The sequence below is a fragment of the Pangasianodon hypophthalmus genome, chromosome 11, assembly GCF_027358585.1.
Source record: "Pangasianodon hypophthalmus isolate fPanHyp1 chromosome 11, fPanHyp1.pri, whole genome shotgun sequence".
NCBI classification, from domain to species: domain Eukaryota; kingdom Metazoa; phylum Chordata; class Actinopteri; order Siluriformes; family Pangasiidae; genus Pangasianodon; species Pangasianodon hypophthalmus.
In genome coordinates, this window is record NC_069720.1 from 9,489,672 (window position 1) to 9,510,735 (window position 21,064).

Here is a 21,064-nt window from a genome sequence, read left to right on the forward strand (position 1 = left end):
CAAGCTTTTAAAGTGAACCTGAATGTAAACTGAATTTCGTGTATATACACATAATGTCAGATTACTGTACATCCAATCCAGGAATAATCCATCAATTATTCAGCCTGATCAAAATGTCCGGCTGAATTATTGCAGAATGTTGGATTGTGAAATGATTTAAGTGGAAATCAGAAGATATGTTTTATTAGCCATAACACATAAGACTTTGAGCTGGAATGTCGGTGATTAAAAGCATCTTCCCAAATGAACCTATATAAAAGGCACCAGATTTCTTTTGAATTTTCTTTGGTGATGTTAGATTGTAGATTTTTCTCTCCTTCAGAAGAAAGATACAGGCAGGTATAGAACTTGGGTAAATGTGGGGTGATGTGTTTTATTGTAGCTTCATGCATACAGAGCTCACCCCTTCCGACTCACTAACCACCTGTAGCCTTCCAGAGACACTGTAAAACTCTCCCTTCAACCCAGTGTGTGCGGGTGCACAAGGTCACGTATACTCTACAAGCAACGCATAGCAACAGTATTCCTCTGCACCTACATTTACCTAATTAAGTTCACTTATAGATGCCCTTTAAGGTATAAGCTCAAGACTTGAACATATAGGGATTTTAAAAATGAATTAAAAACCTATAATATTAATTACGATTTCAGAATGATGGCGGCACGCTCCTAAATATCTGTGGTTTTCTTCTCTTTCTGAAGCCACTAAAAACTTTTTACAAAGTTTAAGAACTTTTTCAACACGTTTGGCTTTTACCTCCTTCTATTTACCCATATATTTTCTTTATCTTTATACAATGCATTGAATTGTGTGCTCTCTGTTCTGTGAGGTTGTTTTTCCAGCCATATTTCAACAAGTTCCACTTCTTTTGCTACTGTTAAGATCTTGTTTATTTATCAAGTGTGCAACAATGATACAAAAATTGCAAAAACACTGAGGATGAGCAAGCAATACTATGCTACAGGAAACTACATAACAGGACAATATATATATTAAATAATAGTTTTATACCGGAATACTGTTTTAAGTGTATTTTAATTAATTCAGTCATTGTTATCGTGTGTCATATATGTGGTCTCGGAAGTAAGGAGACACACCACTGTTTGGTAGTCACTAGTTTCAGTCAGAAAACCTGAATGTAAAGAAGGACAGGAAGTTTTGGAAGCAGTCACCTCAGAGACTGCCTGCTACACGCAGTTGCTTTCCAACTGCATTATGGGAAAGATCTTTTCATGGTGTGTATGGTGTCTCGCAGTGCCGTAACACGTGTCTCTCTGTATGTGTCTCTCCTTTAGGAATGGACTCGGGCCGTCAAAGGAAGGCGAGGCTCAGTATTCAGTGGTGCACTGCACTGGCTACATCAAGGCTTGGCCCCCTGCAGGTATTTACAATACATATACACAGCAATATCTATTCCCTGTTTATGAGCCAAACCACTGATAGTGTGTGTGTGTGTGTGTGTGTGTGTGAGAGAGACTGCTTTCATCTATATGTCCAGTCTGGTGATATCATAAACGTGCGAGATATTCAGCTAGAGTGTTTGTGTCCAATAGCTCCATATTGATGGGGAATGTGAGGGTATGCCAGTTTAAAAAAAAAATATTCCATGCTTCCATGGATGCCTCGGAATTCTTTCAAGTCAAACCAATAAACTTAGGGTCAGTGCAAAAAACACATACATGCAGAGAAGGTAGTTTATGTTGAAATCAGGGTATTTTCTGTTTTCAATTCAGTCATGGTTTAAAACATCACAAACTCTGCCATTATATATAAGTCTGGCAATGAATTTTTAATCAATGTAATGTTTAACTGTATTTTAACCTTCAGAAAATGAAGACTTTTTTTAAACAAAAAAAAAAAAAGAAAAGAAAAAAAAATCACCATCTATCCAGAGTAAACTTAAATATTTGTTTGAACCCACCATCAATCTTCATTGTGTAAGTATGTCCATATTATTACATTGTTCCTTGAGTGATTCCATTCTCTGCCCATTTAACTCACATCAGGTTTTCACAGAGACTACCCACTGTGCATTAATATTTATAAGCACTCCCTCCACCAGTACTTTAATATTCATTATTCCACAGTGCTGCTGAATTCTCGAATCTGACTGGTCAGACGGTGTAGATTAATTTTCTATAACAGCCGCTCTGACTGTCTTGCCAGCTGGAAGAAAAATCACAGCTTTATATTAATGCCCTCGTTCTAATAGGCTATTGTGTCTATAGTAACACCAAATTCATGATGGTTTGTATGCTATAAGCTCCATATAAATCTGATAATAAATACATAAGCTTAATAAAAAACACATACACCTGGTAATAAACACATAATCATAATTCTAAACATATATAATTAATACTAAACATATAATACTAATACTAAATACGTAATCCTAATTCTAAATGCATAAACCTGATAATAAATACAAAAGCCCAATAATAAACACATAAACCTAATAATTAAAACACAAGCCTATTAATAAACATAGAAACCGAATAATTAACACACAATCCTAATAATAAACACATAGACCTAATAATAAACACATAAGCCTAAAAATAAACACGAGCCTAATAATAAACATCTGAATCTAATACTAAAAACAGATAAGCCTAATAATGAACATGCAAGCCTAATGATAAGCACATAAACCTATTAATAAAAAAGGAAGCCTTATAATAAACACATAAACCTAATAATAAAAAAGGAAGCCTTACAATAAACACATAAACCTAATAATTAACACACAATCCTGATAATAAACACATAGACCTAATAATTAACACACAAGCCATAATAATAAAAACACATAAGTCTCATAATAAATGGGTTTAAAAAAAGTGTTGTTATTTAACAACGAAAAAATGTCAAGTGCTTTGTAACAGTCAGTAAGTTTTCCTCCATGGGAAAGTCTTCATGACAGAAGAGAGACTAAAAGAGAGACTGGTAAGGGAAAGACTATTTATAGCAGCTTTAACGTAAGTGACTAACTTGTTATTATAAACTAAAAAAGTATGATGTTCCTTTCTTGGATTATTAAAAATGTAATTATTGGCAAACTACTGTGGTATAAGAGGAATAAAACACTTAGTGTGACGTCAGCTTCAGGGTGGTAACAGTAACTCAAGTATGAGTGTATCTTAGTGACCTGTTCTCAGTTCACTCAGAGAGAAATGAGCTGCACACACATGACTATAAGGTGTTGGGAGAGCAGTTGGAGGACTGGCGAAAACAAATTTCTCACTGGGTATGGAAAGTTTTGTTTTTTTGGGACAAATAAAGGGATTTAATTGACACCCCCACTCATGGGGGTCTGTTAGCTAATGTATACATGAAATTCATACAGCTATGACATCACTGTGATTAAAAACAAAAAGAAGCAGTGGTGGATTCAGAGTCTCCGAGAAGGTGCATATTAGCTTTCAACCTCTCAGATAAGGAGCTATACAGTGATATACAGTTAGTAGGATTCACATGTAGTCAAATCAGGAAAATTGTGGAGAAAAATAAAAATCCACAAATAAATATGGAGGATTTTGAAATGGAAAAACCACATAAGGGACAAATGTCACATTTTTTCAACCCCTTTGTAGTGTAAACCCCACCAAAGCACATGGAAAAGACACTTTCCAGAGTATACCCGAGTTCACAGACGCGCAAGTGATCTCGCATGTCTGATATCGCAAAGGAATTTGGTGTTAAATTTTATTTCAGTCCCTGAAGCCTTTGGATGACTCTTATATCCCAGAGTTCACTGAGTCTTCTGAGGTCCCCTCTGGCCTGCGATTGTCATCAGCATTGTAGCAGGTGTAGAGAGAGAATTGAGCAACAACATAAAATCAAGTTCATTGCTTTGTGTCTCGTTCCGGTGTCACATAAACTGCTCTTTTGCATGTGTGCGTGTGTTTCATTAGATTAATCCCACATGTTTTTCCTGTTTATGATCAAATCTTAAAATAGCGCATTCTTCCAACACACTGTCATGTCTGCAGGGAATAAGCATTTTTGTTTCTCAAATGGTTCTGAGTGTTTTTTTTTTCCCCCCAAAAAAAAAAAAATAAAATAACATCTTTATTTCTTAATGGCAGGAGGCAGCTGTGCTTTGTAGCCTAATTGAGTGCAAACGTTTACCTGCAGAGGCAGTTTGGACATCAGGATTTTGTAATCTGCGCTTCTCGTGTAGTGTAATTTGGAAAGTAACTAATGATCGGAATGATTACTAAAGCACTAATGAGAGATTTCCTGCCCATCGCAATGTTTAGTACAGGTTATTGAGCACTTGAGAGAGTTGGTCCACAACAGACGGCAGTGTCTCATTGCTATTCAGCCCTACGTCTATAGCCAAGTAGGAATAAATGCCAGTTTGATGTCGCCTTTACAATTATGGTATGGTTGGTTTCCAGTCTGTTGGTGAATATCACTGAAACTACCACTTTTCACAGTCGTTTGTTTATAAAATCAACTTTTTTTCTATTTTTTTTGTGAATCTCTTCTTCTGTCTCATCCATTATGCTGAATGTGTTCCAAGTGATGCGTGTCCAACTGCAATTTGTTTGCACTTTTGTAGCATATTGTTCTGATCATTTTTCTTCTACCTCCAAGCGTTTCGTCTAGAACGGCTCTCCCAATTCAATACTTAATCTCTTCAAATTCCATTTCAGTAAACGGGGTTAACGTCTTCCTTGAGTAGTGCACTTGATGTTCGTTCAAATGAACACAAATACTTAGGAGCTCAAACCCTGACACAATGACTATTGAAGTGTTCATGATAAAAATATAGTGCAATAGTTGAATGTTCCTATTTATACCAGAGCACTGCTGATTAATTTTAACAGCACAGCTCTGAGAGGCTGCAGGTTTATATTACTGTTCTAATACGTTATCGTTACTATTGTAACAACTTACACAGGGACTAGTACAGTGGTTACGCCACATAAACAGATTTAACTAAACGTGTGTAATTGTTGATATGGTGATATTTTCTATGTACATTTAACATTTTTGGAAGTAGTCTCCAATGTCAGTGTTTTGTAACAGTTTCAGTTCTTTTCACACGGGAAAGTGTTCAGGGTGTTTTTTGACTTATTAACTTCAAGAAGGAGGGGAAAAAGGCTGGTGAGGGAATGACTGTTTATAGCTTTTATAATGTTATCAGTTAATAATGCAACTAAACATAACTATCAGCAGTTCAGATGTATAAGGAAGTAAATGTAATCGTTGGCAAATTGCTGTCGTATAAGAGGAATAAAACACTTCGATACATGGTGTTACTGGAAAATAATTAACTTATGGTGGTGGTAATGGCATAACACCATCCTGTTTTTGATTACTTTCCTATAAGAGAACACCCCCATTGTGTTTTATTGCTGACATATCATAGGCTATAACCAGTTTGTGGAAACATGGCGGTAATGGAATCATCTTTAACCTGGTTGTTGATTTTTGAGTTGAGTTGCTCCTTCTAGAAATCGCAGATTGATGATAGAATCATCACAGAATGAGTTTATCCAGTGTGTTTTAGACCCAGGTTTAGAACTTTTTTTTAGATTATATCATCAGTACTGTAACACAACTGTAATACTACTACTACTACCATTACTACTACTACTACTACTAATAATAATAATAATAGTATGGCCAGAGATTACAGCACCATCTGTTGTTACCATTAGTGCCTTTTCTTTCTGTACAAACTATTTCTTTATTTTAAGTAAAGAACTTAATTACGTAAACTAACTTTAAGTTTTGCAAAAATTATGAAACTTTATCTCTATGCCCTATAAAAGAGATGGATTTGAGCACTGTTGAGAAACACATCATTGATCCAAGTGCTACCATTGTGCTCACGCCTGAGACGAACACATGATCGCCTGCCTCCAATTTAAACGGGCTTGCCCATGGATATGTTCATTTTGCAGAAATAAAACAAATAAGGTGGTCACATATTTTATTTACGCTTAAATGTGGTCTGGTTTTGATAGGAACCCAGTGGTTTTAAACAACAGTCCTAGTTGTGCTTAATGTTGCTGTTACTATGGATACTACGCGAGAGTCGCAAACGATTTTTCAGTGGCTCTATCAAAAGCCAAATTCTGACTTTTCATACAAAAAGCCTTTGTCAGTGGATTCAAGCCCACTGGTTTAAGTAGAAATGTACACAACTTGTCATCTTGTTTGGTCGGTTTCACCATGTATTTCGTCACTCTCTCGTTACTGTTGTGTGTAGAATATTTCAGTAGAACTAAAACAAGATTTAACTGAGGGATATGTCCACATTTACACGGCCACGAGTTGTTGCAAACGTTCCTTTTGGTATGTCATTGGTGTTATATCCAGCGTTTATCTTGCTAGGAACCTTATTTTCAAATGAGGTTTGTTGTTCTGTCTCCTGAAAACAGGCAGAATACAAAGCAGATGATTTTCGACCAAAACAAGGAACACTGGTCCTCATTTAATGAAAGTGAAAAGCAGGTCTGCAAGTGAAAGTTATTCAGAATCCATTTGGTTGTTTTTCATTAGGCATCTCCAGTATTATTTCTTGGCGAAGCAAAACACGAGCAATCATTCGATCGACAGCTTTCATAAAGCAGCATTAGAGCTCATTTTTTCGCCATATGCTTGTAAGCAATGGACCATTTACCTGAGATGGTGTGTGTGTGTTTGTGTGTGTATGTGTGGGCGCATTATTGAAGGGCATAAATGAAGCATGCACAGTTTGTCTGAATTTCATTCTCTCCAACTGGTGTCATTTTCAGGAATGACAATCCCTGAAGACGATTCAGAAGCAGGCCAGACCAGTAAATACTGCCTGGTGGCAATCGGAAGACTTCAGGTATGTAAAGAGATAGCAGCTGCTTTAACAATCACATCTTTCAATGATCCCAAGTTGATTGGGTATCATTGAGACAGGAAAATGAGCTTCAACAGGCTGCCCTTCAGTGTCGTACATCTTAATTCTTAGCACAATGTGCATTTATTTATTTATTTATTCATTCATTCATTCACTATCCCTTGCTAGTTTATCATCTTACCCCAGGATGGATAACAAATTAGTGCCAGCTGTTGATTTGGAGCTGAACACAGAGCTAACTAACCAGAGACTAACTAGAACGTTATCTGCACATGCTGTCCAATATTTGTAAACTATTTAATGGAACTTTACTCTGGTGAATAGAATCATGGTTAGGACCTTTCCTGTTGAAAATTTTTATATTGTTAAACTGGATAGAGAGACTGGATTTGCAAATGTAAGTTAAATACTACATTTTGTGGTTCATTTAGTTTATAATGAATGAAGAAGGATTTTAAAACCAAAACCAGTGATTTTGGGCGTACACCATGACAAAAATCAAAATAGGCCAAAAAAGGGATTATGGTACTGTGTGTGTGTGTGTGTGTGTGTGTGTGTGCACTTGACACAAAGTGGAGTTACTGTTACCACAACAGAGTTTATTATCTTCATATAACAGCATGTCCCAAAGTGTTTTATTCCTCTTATACCAAGGCAGTTTGTGGACTATGACCATTTTTTGTTTATTAAAGTTGTTCACATTACTTTTTATCCATTAATATTGTGAAATGTCTGTGAAAGGAGTCCTATAAATAGCTGTTCCCTCACCAGACTCATTCTATTTACTCTCTATTGAAGTTAGTAGGACAGAAAAGTGCAACTCATCATTATCTACAAACCAAAAAGCATGAAGGAAAACTTGAAGGAACAGCTTTACTTCTGGCTTCTACAAAACGCTAAATAAATAAATGTCTCCTCATGGAAAACTTTACCATATCAACAATTATACACATTTTAAATCCATTTATATGAGCACCCACCATAAGTCCCCATGAAGGAGTTGTTGCTATAGAAACATGTGATTTGCCTTTCAGCTGGAACTACTGTCAAAGCTGCTGTTGTAGAAAATTCATCAACACCTTCTGACCAATCAGAAATGAGAAATCAGCAATGCCGTGGTATAAAATAAACATAAGGGACAGCAAGGAAGCAGAAATATGAAGCACAAATTCTAAATTCTTGGGGTCACATGGTCCAGTGAGTGTGTGCATTAGTGCATAGCGCATGTATATAGGATTAGACTAATAGATGAACTTGAAGGATCTTCATCTGGTCCTTTCATCTCGTTTCATCTGTACATCTTTTATCTTCTGCTTCTTTCTCTGAATCAGCCAGGGATGATTAAAGCCAGAAGTGTGAATGACAAACATATTTCTCAGACTCACATTCATATGGACTTAGTCTTGTAGGATAGTGTTTGTGGTGGCCTTTGATAAATATGTTCAATTCCTTAGTTTTATTTGCCTTTTTTTTAAGGGAAAGAATTAAGTAGTTAATGAAATGTGCATGATTTGAGTGTGACATAACAAAATGTCCATGAAGGGCAAGGGATGTTAAACATTAACTGATAAACAACAAATTCCGCAATCAGTGCTATTGGGGTAAAAAAAAAAGTGGTATGAAGCTGAGATAAAATCAAAGATGATCTCATTTAGGCTTAGATAACAGGAGAGTTTGTTAAGCGCTGTTGAATTCTCGAATCTCATTGGTCGGAAGATGTTGATTAATTTTCTTTAACATCGGCTCTGGCAGTATTCTGGCTGCAAGGCAAATGACAAGTTTATACTAATTCTCTTGTTCTAATCTGTTATGGTTTCTATAGCAACAGTTCATTCACAGGGACTTGTATGGCAGACACTCACATAATTTACTAATACTTAATTTATCTAATAATAGATAAAAAAAGTATTATTTCACAAAGAAAGTTGTGTAATGGTTGATGTAGTAAGGTCCTCATTAAAGAGGATGTTGTACTTTTTGTCTTATTAACTTCAAAAGAGTGATACGAAAGAGAGGCTGGTGTGGTTACAGCTGCAATAACTTGTTTTGTGGTTGTTCCACAGCACCAAATGTCGTAAATAAAAATTATGAAGTGCCATACTTTAATAAAGACAAATTTTTTTTATCATTGGCAAATTGTTCTGGTTTAAGAGGAATAAAATATTTTGGAACATGCTGTTACAGGACAATAATCGGCTTTGGTGTGGTAACGGTCCTTGTGGTGTGCTTTTTTCCCCCTTACTTATCACTTCATTTTGTTAGCTAAATTTAGGTTAGCATGTAGAACTGTGATGGAAGAAATGTCAAGGTAATTGTGTGCATTTTGCTTGGTATGTTAACTAATTACCTCGTCCATGACAAACTATAACTGTATTTTAATTTTGTTCTGATTTTGCTAGGTTAAATCATGAGAATATAGGCTAATAGTTATAACTGGTATGTTAATGTTGCCAGTGTTGATGTTAAAAACACATTTTTTGGGTGTAAAATGTATTACTTAGGATATTTAGGATTGACAGTTAAAAGTTCAACCAAATAATGACTGTTAATATTCTCCTGGAAAAAAAAATTCATGTATGCATGTTTATTTACTTCATATTGTCCAAAAATAAATGAGTTCTTTTAGCAACCTTGTTCATGACAAACTATGGTTATATTTTCATGTTTTTTCCCCTTTCTTAGCTAGGCTAAATAATGGGAAATGTATTCTGCTACATTAGATGCAAATGTCCTGAGACCTTGATGATGTAGCTTTTTTGACCTGTTCAAGACTTGTAGGTTAATGTTACTAGCCAAATAATAGCTCTCAGTAATAATGTAGCAAGTCAGTAATAATGATATTACTGATTAATAATTCAGTAATAATGATAATGATAGTAAATGAAAGTAAATGCCCCGAACACTCAGTATATTGAGTGTGTCAGAGGCTTTTTAAATGAAAATGGATTTCCTTTCTCCCCCTCAGGTGACCAGTTCTCCAGTCTCCATGGACATGAACGGGCTCTCTGTACCGACAGAGTTTCTGTCTCGTCACAACTCAGACGGCATCATCACCTTCGTGGATCCCCGCTGCATTAACGTGATTGGCTACCAGCCACAGGTGAGTACATCTCATTGGTCAGCAAAATGAGGCTTAACATGCTGTCAGTCTGGAGAAATTTTACAGCTCCAAGGAGCTAAAAACGAGAAATCTGGGATAAGGTTTTGACTTCATCTAGAATCAGAAGCTAATCAGTTAATGAACTGCAGATGAACTGACTCAGGCGTTTTATATAGCCGTTTTATTTTACTTCCTGTTAGAGCCTTTCTCTTTATTTATAATACTATCCTGATCCCTTAGGCAGCAGATCCACCTTACTCTTTAAGATAATACACTAGTCACATACTAATGTTACTATTACTTATGGAATTTAATATTCTGCTGAGGATGAAGTATGTTATCCTCACGAATAAAAGACTGAGCTAATATCAAGTGTTATATAACTTAAACCAACATGTTTACACTTCTTATTTTTAATTACATCTAATTAGTTTGAACTCTTCTTTGAGAAATCCAGTACGTTTGTCATAAGTTTGTGTAGCAGAGTTTATCTCAGGATTTTTTTAAGTTGAGAAAGTCTGAACAAATTTATTCATTCCTGAATAATAAATTGCTTGATGATCTTAAAAAAAAAAATCATTAGACAACAGGAAAAAGGTAAGTAAGCCATTAAACTTTAACCTGCAGTAAATCCAGATTCTATAAATATTAAAATTGGAAACACTCCCAATCTTATATGTCCCATTCCTTCACTTGCTAAACTAGTGAACAGAATGTCATAAACTCCCTCTGCACGCTGCACGATTGCCAGCATGGTGAGTGCTGCTTGCACTCATTCTGCGCTCTCCACATGCTTTTGTTTACGTCTGGCCATGTGCCTTTGTTTTGGTTTTGATCCTGTCTCTGTCTCTGTCATGTCATTGGGTTGTTACCCAAATGTGTGTGCCTATTCTGTGTTCATCCATTAATTAGTTTATCTATCTATCTATACCCTGTTTCTCTAATTCATAGCCAAGTCTTGTAGATTGTATTTTGCAGCTCCAAGCCTTAGTTTCTCTTCCACTTTATTCCATATTATTGTTTTTGTATTATCCTCATTTGCCACGTGTGTATTAATGCCCGCTATGCAGTGACAGTTTGTGGTTTGACCAAATGCTTTCAAGCGAATTTCCTAAAAAATATTATAAACATGATTTACATTTAAATTCAGTGCAATGTTAATACATGAAGGCTCAGATTTGTCAAACAATTTAATTTGTAAAAGTGTGTGAAAACACCCACAAAAATGTGCAATCTGACATTTAATTCTTTCAAGTGAGTGCAAAATACAGGGTGGCAACAGATTAATTAGCAACTGCAGTGGAATTTACTAAGCATGAAACATAATTCAGGAGTGGTGGTTGCATGCACAAATTAATGGAACCGAAGGGCACATATTACTGAACATCCTTTTAACATATTTAGTACTGTTTGATTTTATACTGTACAACTGTAGAAGAGTCATGATTTATATGCTCACTATCCGTAGTCACCCAGATGAGGATGGGTTCCCTTTTGAGCTTTGTTCATCTCAAGGTTTTTTCTTTGACATCTCAGGGAGTTTTTCCTTGCCAATGTTGCCTCTGGCTTGCTCATTAAGGATTTCTATAAAAGAAATGAAAATGCTCTGTGACATTTGCACTATTCAAGTAAAATTTAATTTATTTGAAAGTGAGGGGATTCAATGCAACATGTAAAGTCATTTCCAGCCAGCCATGTATTGCTGCAATCAGTATTAGAATTATACTTCCTTATACAATTAAGGAATCAGGTCAGATTCCTAACTAGTCAAGATTTGCTGCATATTGCCAGCAGCATTCAAGAAGAACCTGTGAAAAGGTTTTCATTCAGATTAATCTCTCCTTCATTAACCTCTGTCTCACCACCTTTAGTCACTGTTATATTTGACATTCAGTTGCAAGTTTCAGTTCACTCTCTGGGAGTCTCTTTGGGGTCAGAACTTGCCTCAGATAACAAGAACAATAATGCGGTGCGAAAACTTCATTTACATATTGTATACCCCCCACTGCAATGCCTAGTCCTTTGCATGACACATAATTCCTGCAGATATTTATTTACCTGCAAGACACCTACTAACTACACACCCACTAAGGTTATCCACTTGGCCACACTTTATTGTGGAGCTTGGCAAATCAGGGCCTCAATATAGTCAGTAAATTGGTCTTTTAGAAGATAACTGTAATGTCTTATACTGCTCATAAATTGTTGGATATTGGAAAGTTACTTGCTCATATGACTCTTCTGTTTACTGCTCTGTTCAGGACTTGCTTGGTAAAGACATTCTGGAGTTTTGTCATCCTGAGGATCAGAGCCACCTAAGGGAGAGCTTCCAACAGGTATAGTGGATGCTTTTTTTTTTTAATGTCATGTAACATTTGTATCCCTGTAACTATAGATGTGTTGCAGTCCATAGAACCTACTGATCTAAATAATAGCAGGTAAGTGTATTATTATAAACTATGCAGTTAGTAAAAATACTCAAATTTATTTAGAGGCCATGAAGAAAAGGTGAAAACATTTTGGACAAGCCCATCCTGACGTGACTGCTAGTGCATTTGCCTGTCATCTTCTGTTTGGTGTCCCTGGGAAGGGGATGGCTCCTCTCAAAGTTTCTTCCTGTCTGGCTCCTCTCAAAGTTTCTTCCTCAAGACTTCTCAGGAAGTTTCTCCTTGCTACCGTTGCCTCTGGCTTGCATAAATTGTCAGCCAGTGCAATGTTGTGCAGGAACAAGCAAGTTTAGCTAACTTACACAAAATTCAATATTATTTGTGTAGTGCTTTTAACAATAGACGTGGTCACAAAGCAGCTTTACAGAAATCCAGATGGAGATCCACAATGAATTGAACTGTTTCCTGCCCCCACTGTCTACAATGACCAACCAGATAAGCAAACATTGATCAGATATTTTTATGTTAATTATGTTCATTATTTGGTAGCAGAACATTAAATTTGTTATTAGCTACTGTTAGCTAATGATAGTGAATTTGTAACACTAGCATATTTCATAAGATGTAGCCTTATAGCCTAATGTTATGTTAGCTATGAATTTTTTTTTAGCTTGCTTTGGTGTGTGCCTTTTATGTTGGATGAGGATCCCACTGAGGCTATGCAAAGATACCTAGATGTCACATTTTCTATCAGTGTGGATTAGTATTTTGCCCCATCCTGGAGTGCCACCCCAGTAAAGTCTTTGGATCTAACCTGGCCACCCTATTATATTGAAAACTGATGTTGAGTTGGATGGTGATCATACAGCGATTCATAAAATACCACCCTCAGGTAGGAGTATGACTCAGCAGAGCTCATGCATTTCTGCTATTAAACGTCCACTTTGATTTGAGTCATGTTCAGAAACCTTCAAAGTGACAGCCACTGTATGATCTGATATCTCTCTCCTCTGGAGTGTATCTTGGTGGATTTGGATTTGTTGCATTTGTCTATGTGGTGTTTTAAAGCTGATGACAGACTGAGAGGGAGTGAGCAGTATCAGTTTCTGCTCTGAGGCGCTGATCAATATGCGGCTCAGGGACATTACAGCTTGCGGGGGGGAGTCCAATGTGGCGTGAGTGGGAAAACGAGTAATCAAGATTAAAGATGCTGGCCCTTTCTCTTTATTTTTATATCTTCTTCATTAGCTTCATTCCATTCTTTCTCTCTCACTCTCTAGTTGCTAATTAAACCATTGTGGTTTCTCACATGCTCAGCTTGACCCTTCTGTTTTCTCTCTCTTTTCACTGTTTTGAGCCCATGTCTGACTCCATCTTTTGGCTTTTCCCTTACTGTGTTTCTTTGTGGGGTTTTCTCTGTGATCCCAGCTCCTAAGCTTTATGTTCTGTTAGATCTCTGTTCCCTGCTGGGGTGATTTTGTCTGGAACATTGCAGGAAATCCTGCAGGTTGTAGCTTGATGAAAAATCTCGTTTATTTCCAGAAACAATTGACCAGCAAAGGAACAGCAAAATGGCCCACAGTAGTACACAATTTCTGCATACTTCTCATAGTCACGTGTGAAATAGCACTCAAAAAACAGTTTATGCTGAAGTCTCACCATTGCTTCAGTGGGTAATTTCACCTGTATACTGTAAATATGTATGCAAGAACTGCTGCTGTAATCATTAAGACTGTTCTGTGCTCATTCCAGGAGACCACTGCATAATTTGCTCCTAATAGACACTTCAGCTCACTTAGTTCTGTTTGAATTTACAGTATACAGTTGTACAAGAGTAATATTTTTTAATTCCACTATCTGGTATCACCCAGAAGAGGATGCGTTCCCTTTTGATTCTGGTTCCTCTCAAGGTTCTTTCTCATGCTGCATATATAGTAGAGGAATCAACATGGCGCCTGTCAAACCTCCTAAATCAAAAAAACATGAATTCTAAGTGAATAACATTGATTATGTCTTTACAGTGGCATCTGTAGAGGGTTGGGATATATTAGGCAGCAAGTGAACAGTCAGTTGTCGAAGTTGAAGTGTTGGAAGCAGTATAAATGAGCAAGCATAAGGATCTGAGCGACTCTGACAAGGGCCAAATTGTGATGGCTAGATGACTGGGTCAGAGCATCTCCAAAACGGCAGGTCTTGTGGAGTGTTCCTGGGATGCAGTGGTTAGTACCTACCAAAAGCGGTCCAAGGAAGGACAACCTGTGACCCGGCGACAGGGTCATGGGCAACAAGGCTCATTGATGCCCATGGGGAGCGAAGGCTAGTCCATCTGGTCTGATCCCACAGAAGAGCTACTGTAGCACAAATTGCTGAAAAAGTTAATGCTGGCTATGATAGAAAAGTGCCAGAACACACAGTGCATCACGGCTTGCTCCATATGGGGCTACGTAGCCGCAGATTAGTCAGAGCCACCTACCTAAACATTGTTGTAGACCAAGTAAACTCCTCCATGGCAACAGTATTCTCTAATGGCAGTGGCCTCTTTCAGCAGGATAAGGCTCCCTGACACACTGCAGAAATTCAGGAATAGTTTGAGGCACATGACAAAGAGTTCAAGGTGATGACTTGGCCTCCAAATTCCCCAGATCTCAATCCAATCGAGCATCTGTGAAATGTGCTGAACAGCCATGGAGGCCCCACCTCGCAACTTACAGGACTTAAAGGATCTGCAGCAAACATCTTGGTGCCAGATACCACAGCACACCTTCAGAGGTCTTGTGTAGTCCATTCCTCGATGCATGGGTGAGAGCTGTTTTGGCAGCACAAGGGGGACCTACACTATATTGGGCTTTTTAATGTTATGGCAGTGTATATTTCCCATGTCAGTGTACAACTCAGAGCATCATCTCAGGCACAAGCTGAAAATAAATTACGATTTTCTCAATTTCATGTAAATTAGTTATAGCTCAGTCAAGCGACAAATCATATTGATTGACTTCCTCAGACAGATCACATGGTGCCAGCTTTTTCATGTCACCAGTTCTCTACTCTCTACTATTAGTTTGATTCCAGCTATCCTTAGCAGGATTGGCTTGGACTGTGAAAGGTGTAAAGGCTATTTTGACTCCAATAAAAGGCCAATAAAAGCCATCAGTCTAACAAACTTCAGTTTTACTAGATAAAAGCCACAAAAACATGCTAGCTGAGTGGGAGTGCAGTTGGCTACCGGCTTTCAACATTACCAGGATTACGAACAATGGGCCTCATTTACCAAGTTGGATATGATTGGATTTATTTGTAAATTATTCATACGAGTGTTTACACAAGAAATACGGTATTCCTGAAAATCCTCTAAATTCGCAAATTCTGCTCCTGCTCCTGAGTGTGTGTAAATCTACACATATGAAGACTAACCAATTATATGGTTTGAAGTAGTTCGACTTGATCTGCTTAAGATCATATAATTTGCATGGATACTGCAATTTTATATGGAATATATGGAGTTTAATTTGCTTATTTTAATTAAATTTAAACATATGTTTGGATAGCATAAATATTTGATTGATTGAAGATTTTGTGTTATTTATTTTTTCTCTTTTTATTAAAGGAATATACTTTATGTTTCAAGCAGTTTAATCTCTTATTCATTGCAGACTTTCAAAATTACTTAACGATTTCCACTTCAAGCACTAGCTGTAACTTACTTTTTATGCATTTTTGGGGGTGAATGTTGACAGATCTATAAAGGTTGACCCTCATTTATAGTTAAACACCAGAAATTTGCTCCTTGATTGATGAGCACTACACTGCTGCAGCTTGTAATTACATAAAAAAAAAAGGCTGAAGTTCTTTTTTTTTGCCAGGCCATTAATCAGTTTCTCTGCACTTGCTTTTCCACTATCATTTATGCATTTATTTAATGCTACTCCTTTAACATAAACAGAAGCAATGTGTTTGACAGTGAATTCTGATTCAGAGTGTGCATACAGTGATTGATGCAACAGACTCAGTGTTGTGGAACTTCTTGTTTCTTATTCTCACTCACTTTCTTCTCCTCCTCATGTTTGCTTGATAAAGACCTCAATGGCCAACATCCAAAATGTCACATGATAACAGTTTGAAAAGTTGAGACCGCACACTTGTACAAAAACCACATTCTTACACTCACTACACTTCACAATCACTATATCAGGTCCAAGGCTTTAGTACAAGCTTCCACCTACAGTATGACAGCAACTTCTACATGGGCTGGCAGTTAAAGACCTTATCAGAAGCCATGACAGAAGAGATTATGTGTTTGTCTTGGCATTAAGTCCCAAAGTCTCTCATAATCATTGCCAAAGATTTTCCATGTACTTGGACAGAGCTGAAGTTGGAGACTCCTCAAAGTTATGTGCTTCTCACAGCTCATTTCAGATACAGAAAAAGAATCAAGGGGCCATTATTTCTGTTCCCAACAGTGTCAAATGCTTCCTGTTTACATCCTGTTTTACTTCTGGCTTCCCTTTTTTTTTCTGGTTTTCCACTTCCTGGAGTTCTTTAGTTGGTAAAGCCAGGTTAGCACTGTACGATTTTCAGCCGGATTTTGTTGTTGTAGACAAAATTTGCATATCGTAGAAGAATTATTTGGCATTAGTTGAGATCAGTGGTCTTAGAATGCATAATGTGACATGCTCGCCAAATGGCTGAGTTAGTTCCACTGCGACCAAAGAGAGCCAGTGACCGTTTTGGCAGTGTCAGAAATTAAGTGGTGGAGGCATTATGTTTTCAGGTTGTCTGTGCATTCATCATGTTAATTAATATAACATTACTAATCTACATGCTTGGGCCCTGGTACAGTGAGATGCAAAGCTATGACACAGGCTAACAGACGAAAATAATATCCTTATTTCTTTTGAAAAATTGGCATTCCATGTTGTCCTCTTTAACCCAGTCATGAATGGCTCCAAAGTTCTCTTCTTCATGTTTTACAGCATGTTTTCTCCAGATGTAACATTGCTACTATTACACCAAACAGCTTGCTTCTGTTTACGCGACCCCATTTTCTGCACAAGCGTGGATTGCGCTCAATGATGACTTAAGCAGAACATAGTGATTTTCCTTAATCTGATAGAGTGTGACAGGTAATAATCTTAAAAGACTGCTGAATTCACACAGTATAATACAGGCTTAATACAGACAATAATGAGAATAATAATGAGGGACATATACAAAATGGGATTAGAGGTATTACTGTTGACGCTAGAGCAGAAGTGGGGAAGACTTGAAATTAGTTTTAATGAGTAAGACCTGCAGAAAAACTAGGGCACAAACAGGAAGTAAACATTTGTGAGAAATAGAAAGGCTGTGGTCCATTGATCAGTGATGAAAAGCGTTTAAATGGCCCTTCAAATGAATGTTTTTGATGGGGACAACTGAAAATGTCCTCCCCTGAGGTTTTTTTGCACTATTTTTGTACAGAATTGAAAAATGGCCTGGTGAGTTCATCTATAAATGTAGGTCAAGTTCAAGTACAAATAATAACATTTGCTCCAGCAAATAAGCTCTTAATGTAGGTTCCAGTCCATAGCCTATGCATTTGTATTTGTTTGTGTCTGTAATTTTACAAAATCAGACGGCAACTGTTGAAGTGAATCGCAGCTGTTAAATGAATTTGGTGGAAGCGTGGGTACATTTTTGCTGCTTAGTCAGTTATTAAATTGAGATGCTTATTCTTGTTTACAGTGTCAGCAATAAAACACTGACTTCAGTCTTGATAAATGACTTGTGATGGGTATAGGGCATAGTCATTATCACTTAAATGACAATGATGACAACCAAAAATTAAGGGTTTTGCAGATGCTGACTTTTTAAGACTTTATATATTTTATGTTAGTTTTTAAAAAAAATCTTAATCTTGGTAAGAGATGAGGTTAGTGGTCAGGATCGTAAATTGTACAGAGCCTGAGCAGATAATGCCTTTCTCAAGTCACTTGTTATCACAGAACCTTATTAGTCACATCACCTTTTGATTGGTTACTTTTCCTGAGCATCATTGGCATTCTACTAATAATAACATATTCATTAAAAACATATTTCTTTACCTGTTATTTATGGATATTAACATCAATTCTTGTTATTCTTGTAATACCTGCAGTAGTTTGTAATCCTGTTAGAATCAGTAGAAGCAGTGCAACCACAGAGGACAAATCATTACATTTCCCCTTTAATATGATTCAATTCTCAGAATATTTTGAACAAAATTTAATGAAGAAAAATTATGACCGAAAAGACTGAATCTCACATTTCCATGATGCACATAGTCACATTTTTGCATCGCGATGCATCATGTCATGGTGCATTGTTACATTGTCACATGTTTTGGTTGCTTGGAAACCACGTTTGCCAATTTACTAGGGAACATAATGTAATAGATTATTGTAATCAGATTAGCTGGTTAAGTGCAGTAATACAGACACAGGCAATTCTAAAAATTCCCATGTAGGGGATGACTCAGCGAAAATCATTTTCCTTTCCTAAGAAAGTATCTGGGGTAGTACATTGTGTTTGTGCCCACAACAATCAACCCACGGTCAGAGTCACCGAGATCATTCTGATGTTTGATGTTTGACTGAAGCTCTTGAACTGTATCTGCCCGATTTTATGCCTTGTGCTATTACCATATGGTTGGCAGATTGGACAACTGCATGAATGAGCAGGTTTACAGGTGTTCAGTAATAAAGTAACTGGTGAAAGTATCCTCTCACCCACTCAATGGTTGTAAGGTGGGAATAGACCTTGGATAGGATGCCTTTCGAGGGACAAGGAGTGGTAGAGTTCAGTACCTTTAGTAACCAAAGGCTTTGAATTACTCACTGGACTTGTACGATTTTTCACTTTGCTTAACCGTTCACTCTTTTGCATCGCATTAACCGTTCACTCTTTTACATCACATTATGTGTGCTTTTTTGTTTATCTTTGTTTCCTAGTTCCCTAGTTACCTTGTTGTACCTTGACATATCTATAGTATTATCTGCTTTTGCCCTCTGTCTGCCTTTATACTGATAATAGATCTCCGTATCTTAACTCTGCCAGTTATCTGACCCATGCTCTGGATTATGGTGATGACAGATGATTATAGCAGCCTGGGCTGTTGCAGTTCAGTGGTTAAGGTCTTGTGCTTGTGACCACAAGGTTGTGAGTTCAAACCTCAAGAAGCCGGTGTTGGGCCCTCCCTTCCTTCCCACAGTTGCTACCACATGAATAAATATAAATGTATTGAATAAACCCATAAATAAAGAATTTTTGCAGATATGTCTTACTGACTCTGGCTCAGAACTGTTACAGGACCTTTAACTTCTTCCAAACTCCTTTAGTTTTACGATTGCCAGGTTCAGAGTCTGGTTTAAGCAAGGACAGTTTGATCATTTTTAAAAGACCCTTTTTTTAAGGGATGAGTGAGGCTCTGAAAAAGATCAGAGTCTATTATTTTTTGTCTTTACTGGAGAAAGAGTCTTATGATCAAAAAAACATTCCACCTTTGGCCAAGAATAACATTCGTCTTCTTCTCTCTCCTCTCTCTGTGGACAGTGTTTTTTTTTTCTCCTCGTGGTCTGGGGTGTGGTGAGCTGTTTGATTGTTTAAGCAAGGCATTTCTCGAGATGCAAATGAGCTTTGTTTTGACAAAGAGAAGCAATGTCGCTCTGTTGTACTCTTGTAAATAAAAAAAAACAATCTTTTATCATCTTTTTCCTCTTTATTTAAAGCAGTAGGAAACATAAGCTACTTTTGCTGATGCTTGAGGTCTCAGCAAGGAAAGAATGCAGACGTTAAATAGTGCTGTGAGGTTACTAAGATCAAGTCTTGGCTCAATTATGGGTTATTTCAGAGTCACGTTAAAGGGACTTATATATGTAGAACAGGAAAATGCAGACATTACATTACAGTTTGTGTGCCTTAGTGTGTTTATTTAAGCCATGTTGCGATTATCAGGGGTCTCAATATTTATAACACATCTGCACTGGTATCAAAAAAGTGTTTATCAGTCAAATTGGTGATGGCGACTGACAGGATCAGATGACTTTCCTTTGGCACTTTATATTGCCTGTCAGTCCCAGTGCAGTAGGTGTGACTTCTGTACCTGTTCCAGTAAAGGAGGCGTGGCTTCTGTACCTGTCCCAGTGAAGGAGGTGTGGCTTTTCTACCTGTCTCAGTGAAGGAGTCATAGCTTCTGTACCTGTTCCAGTAAAGGAGGCGTGGCTTTTTTACCTGTTCCAGTGAAGGAGGTGTGGCTTCTCTACCTGTTCCAGTGAAGGAGGTGTGGCTTCTTTACGTGTCTCACTAAAGGAGGCATGGCTTCTGTACCTGTCTCACTGAAGGAGGCATGGCTTCTCTACCTGACCCAGTGAAGGAGGTGTGGCTTTTGTACCTGTCTCAGTGGAGGAGGTGTGGTCTTTGTATCTCAGCACAGTGAAAGAGGTGTGGCTCCTGTGCTTGTCAGTTCCAGTGAAGGAGGCATGGCCTCTGCATCTGCCATTTCCAGTAAAGGATGCATGACCTCTATATCTGGCAATTCCATGTCCTCCCTGTCTTCAAAGCAACACTCTAAAAACACTTTTTTTTTTGCATTGTGTCATATGACGTCACATCATGTCTCGTTGAACAGTATAAATCGCATCATATGTGTGCATATGTTTTCAATCGACTGCTTTAAATGTATCTTTTGCTGAACATTAATAGTTGAATGA

General features: G+C 37.4%; 1 protein-coding gene across 4 annotated transcripts in view; it reads left to right on the forward strand.

The window, feature by feature from the left end:
* arnt2 (aryl-hydrocarbon receptor nuclear translocator 2) overlaps positions 1 to 21,064 on the forward strand; it is a 109,776-nt gene that overhangs the window by 43,439 nt on the left and 45,273 nt on the right. For all 4 annotated transcript variants that reach the window (XM_026930422.3, XM_026930424.3, XM_026930425.3 and 1 more), the window contains 4 exons: positions 1,297 to 1,382; positions 6,760 to 6,836; positions 9,820 to 9,954; positions 12,216 to 12,290. In XM_026930422.3, the coding sequence (XP_026786223.1) occupies positions 1,297 to 1,382; positions 6,760 to 6,836; positions 9,820 to 9,954; positions 12,216 to 12,290 (373 nt within the window). The remainder of the gene's footprint in view (positions 1 to 1,296; positions 1,383 to 6,759; positions 6,837 to 9,819; positions 9,955 to 12,215; positions 12,291 to 21,064) is intronic.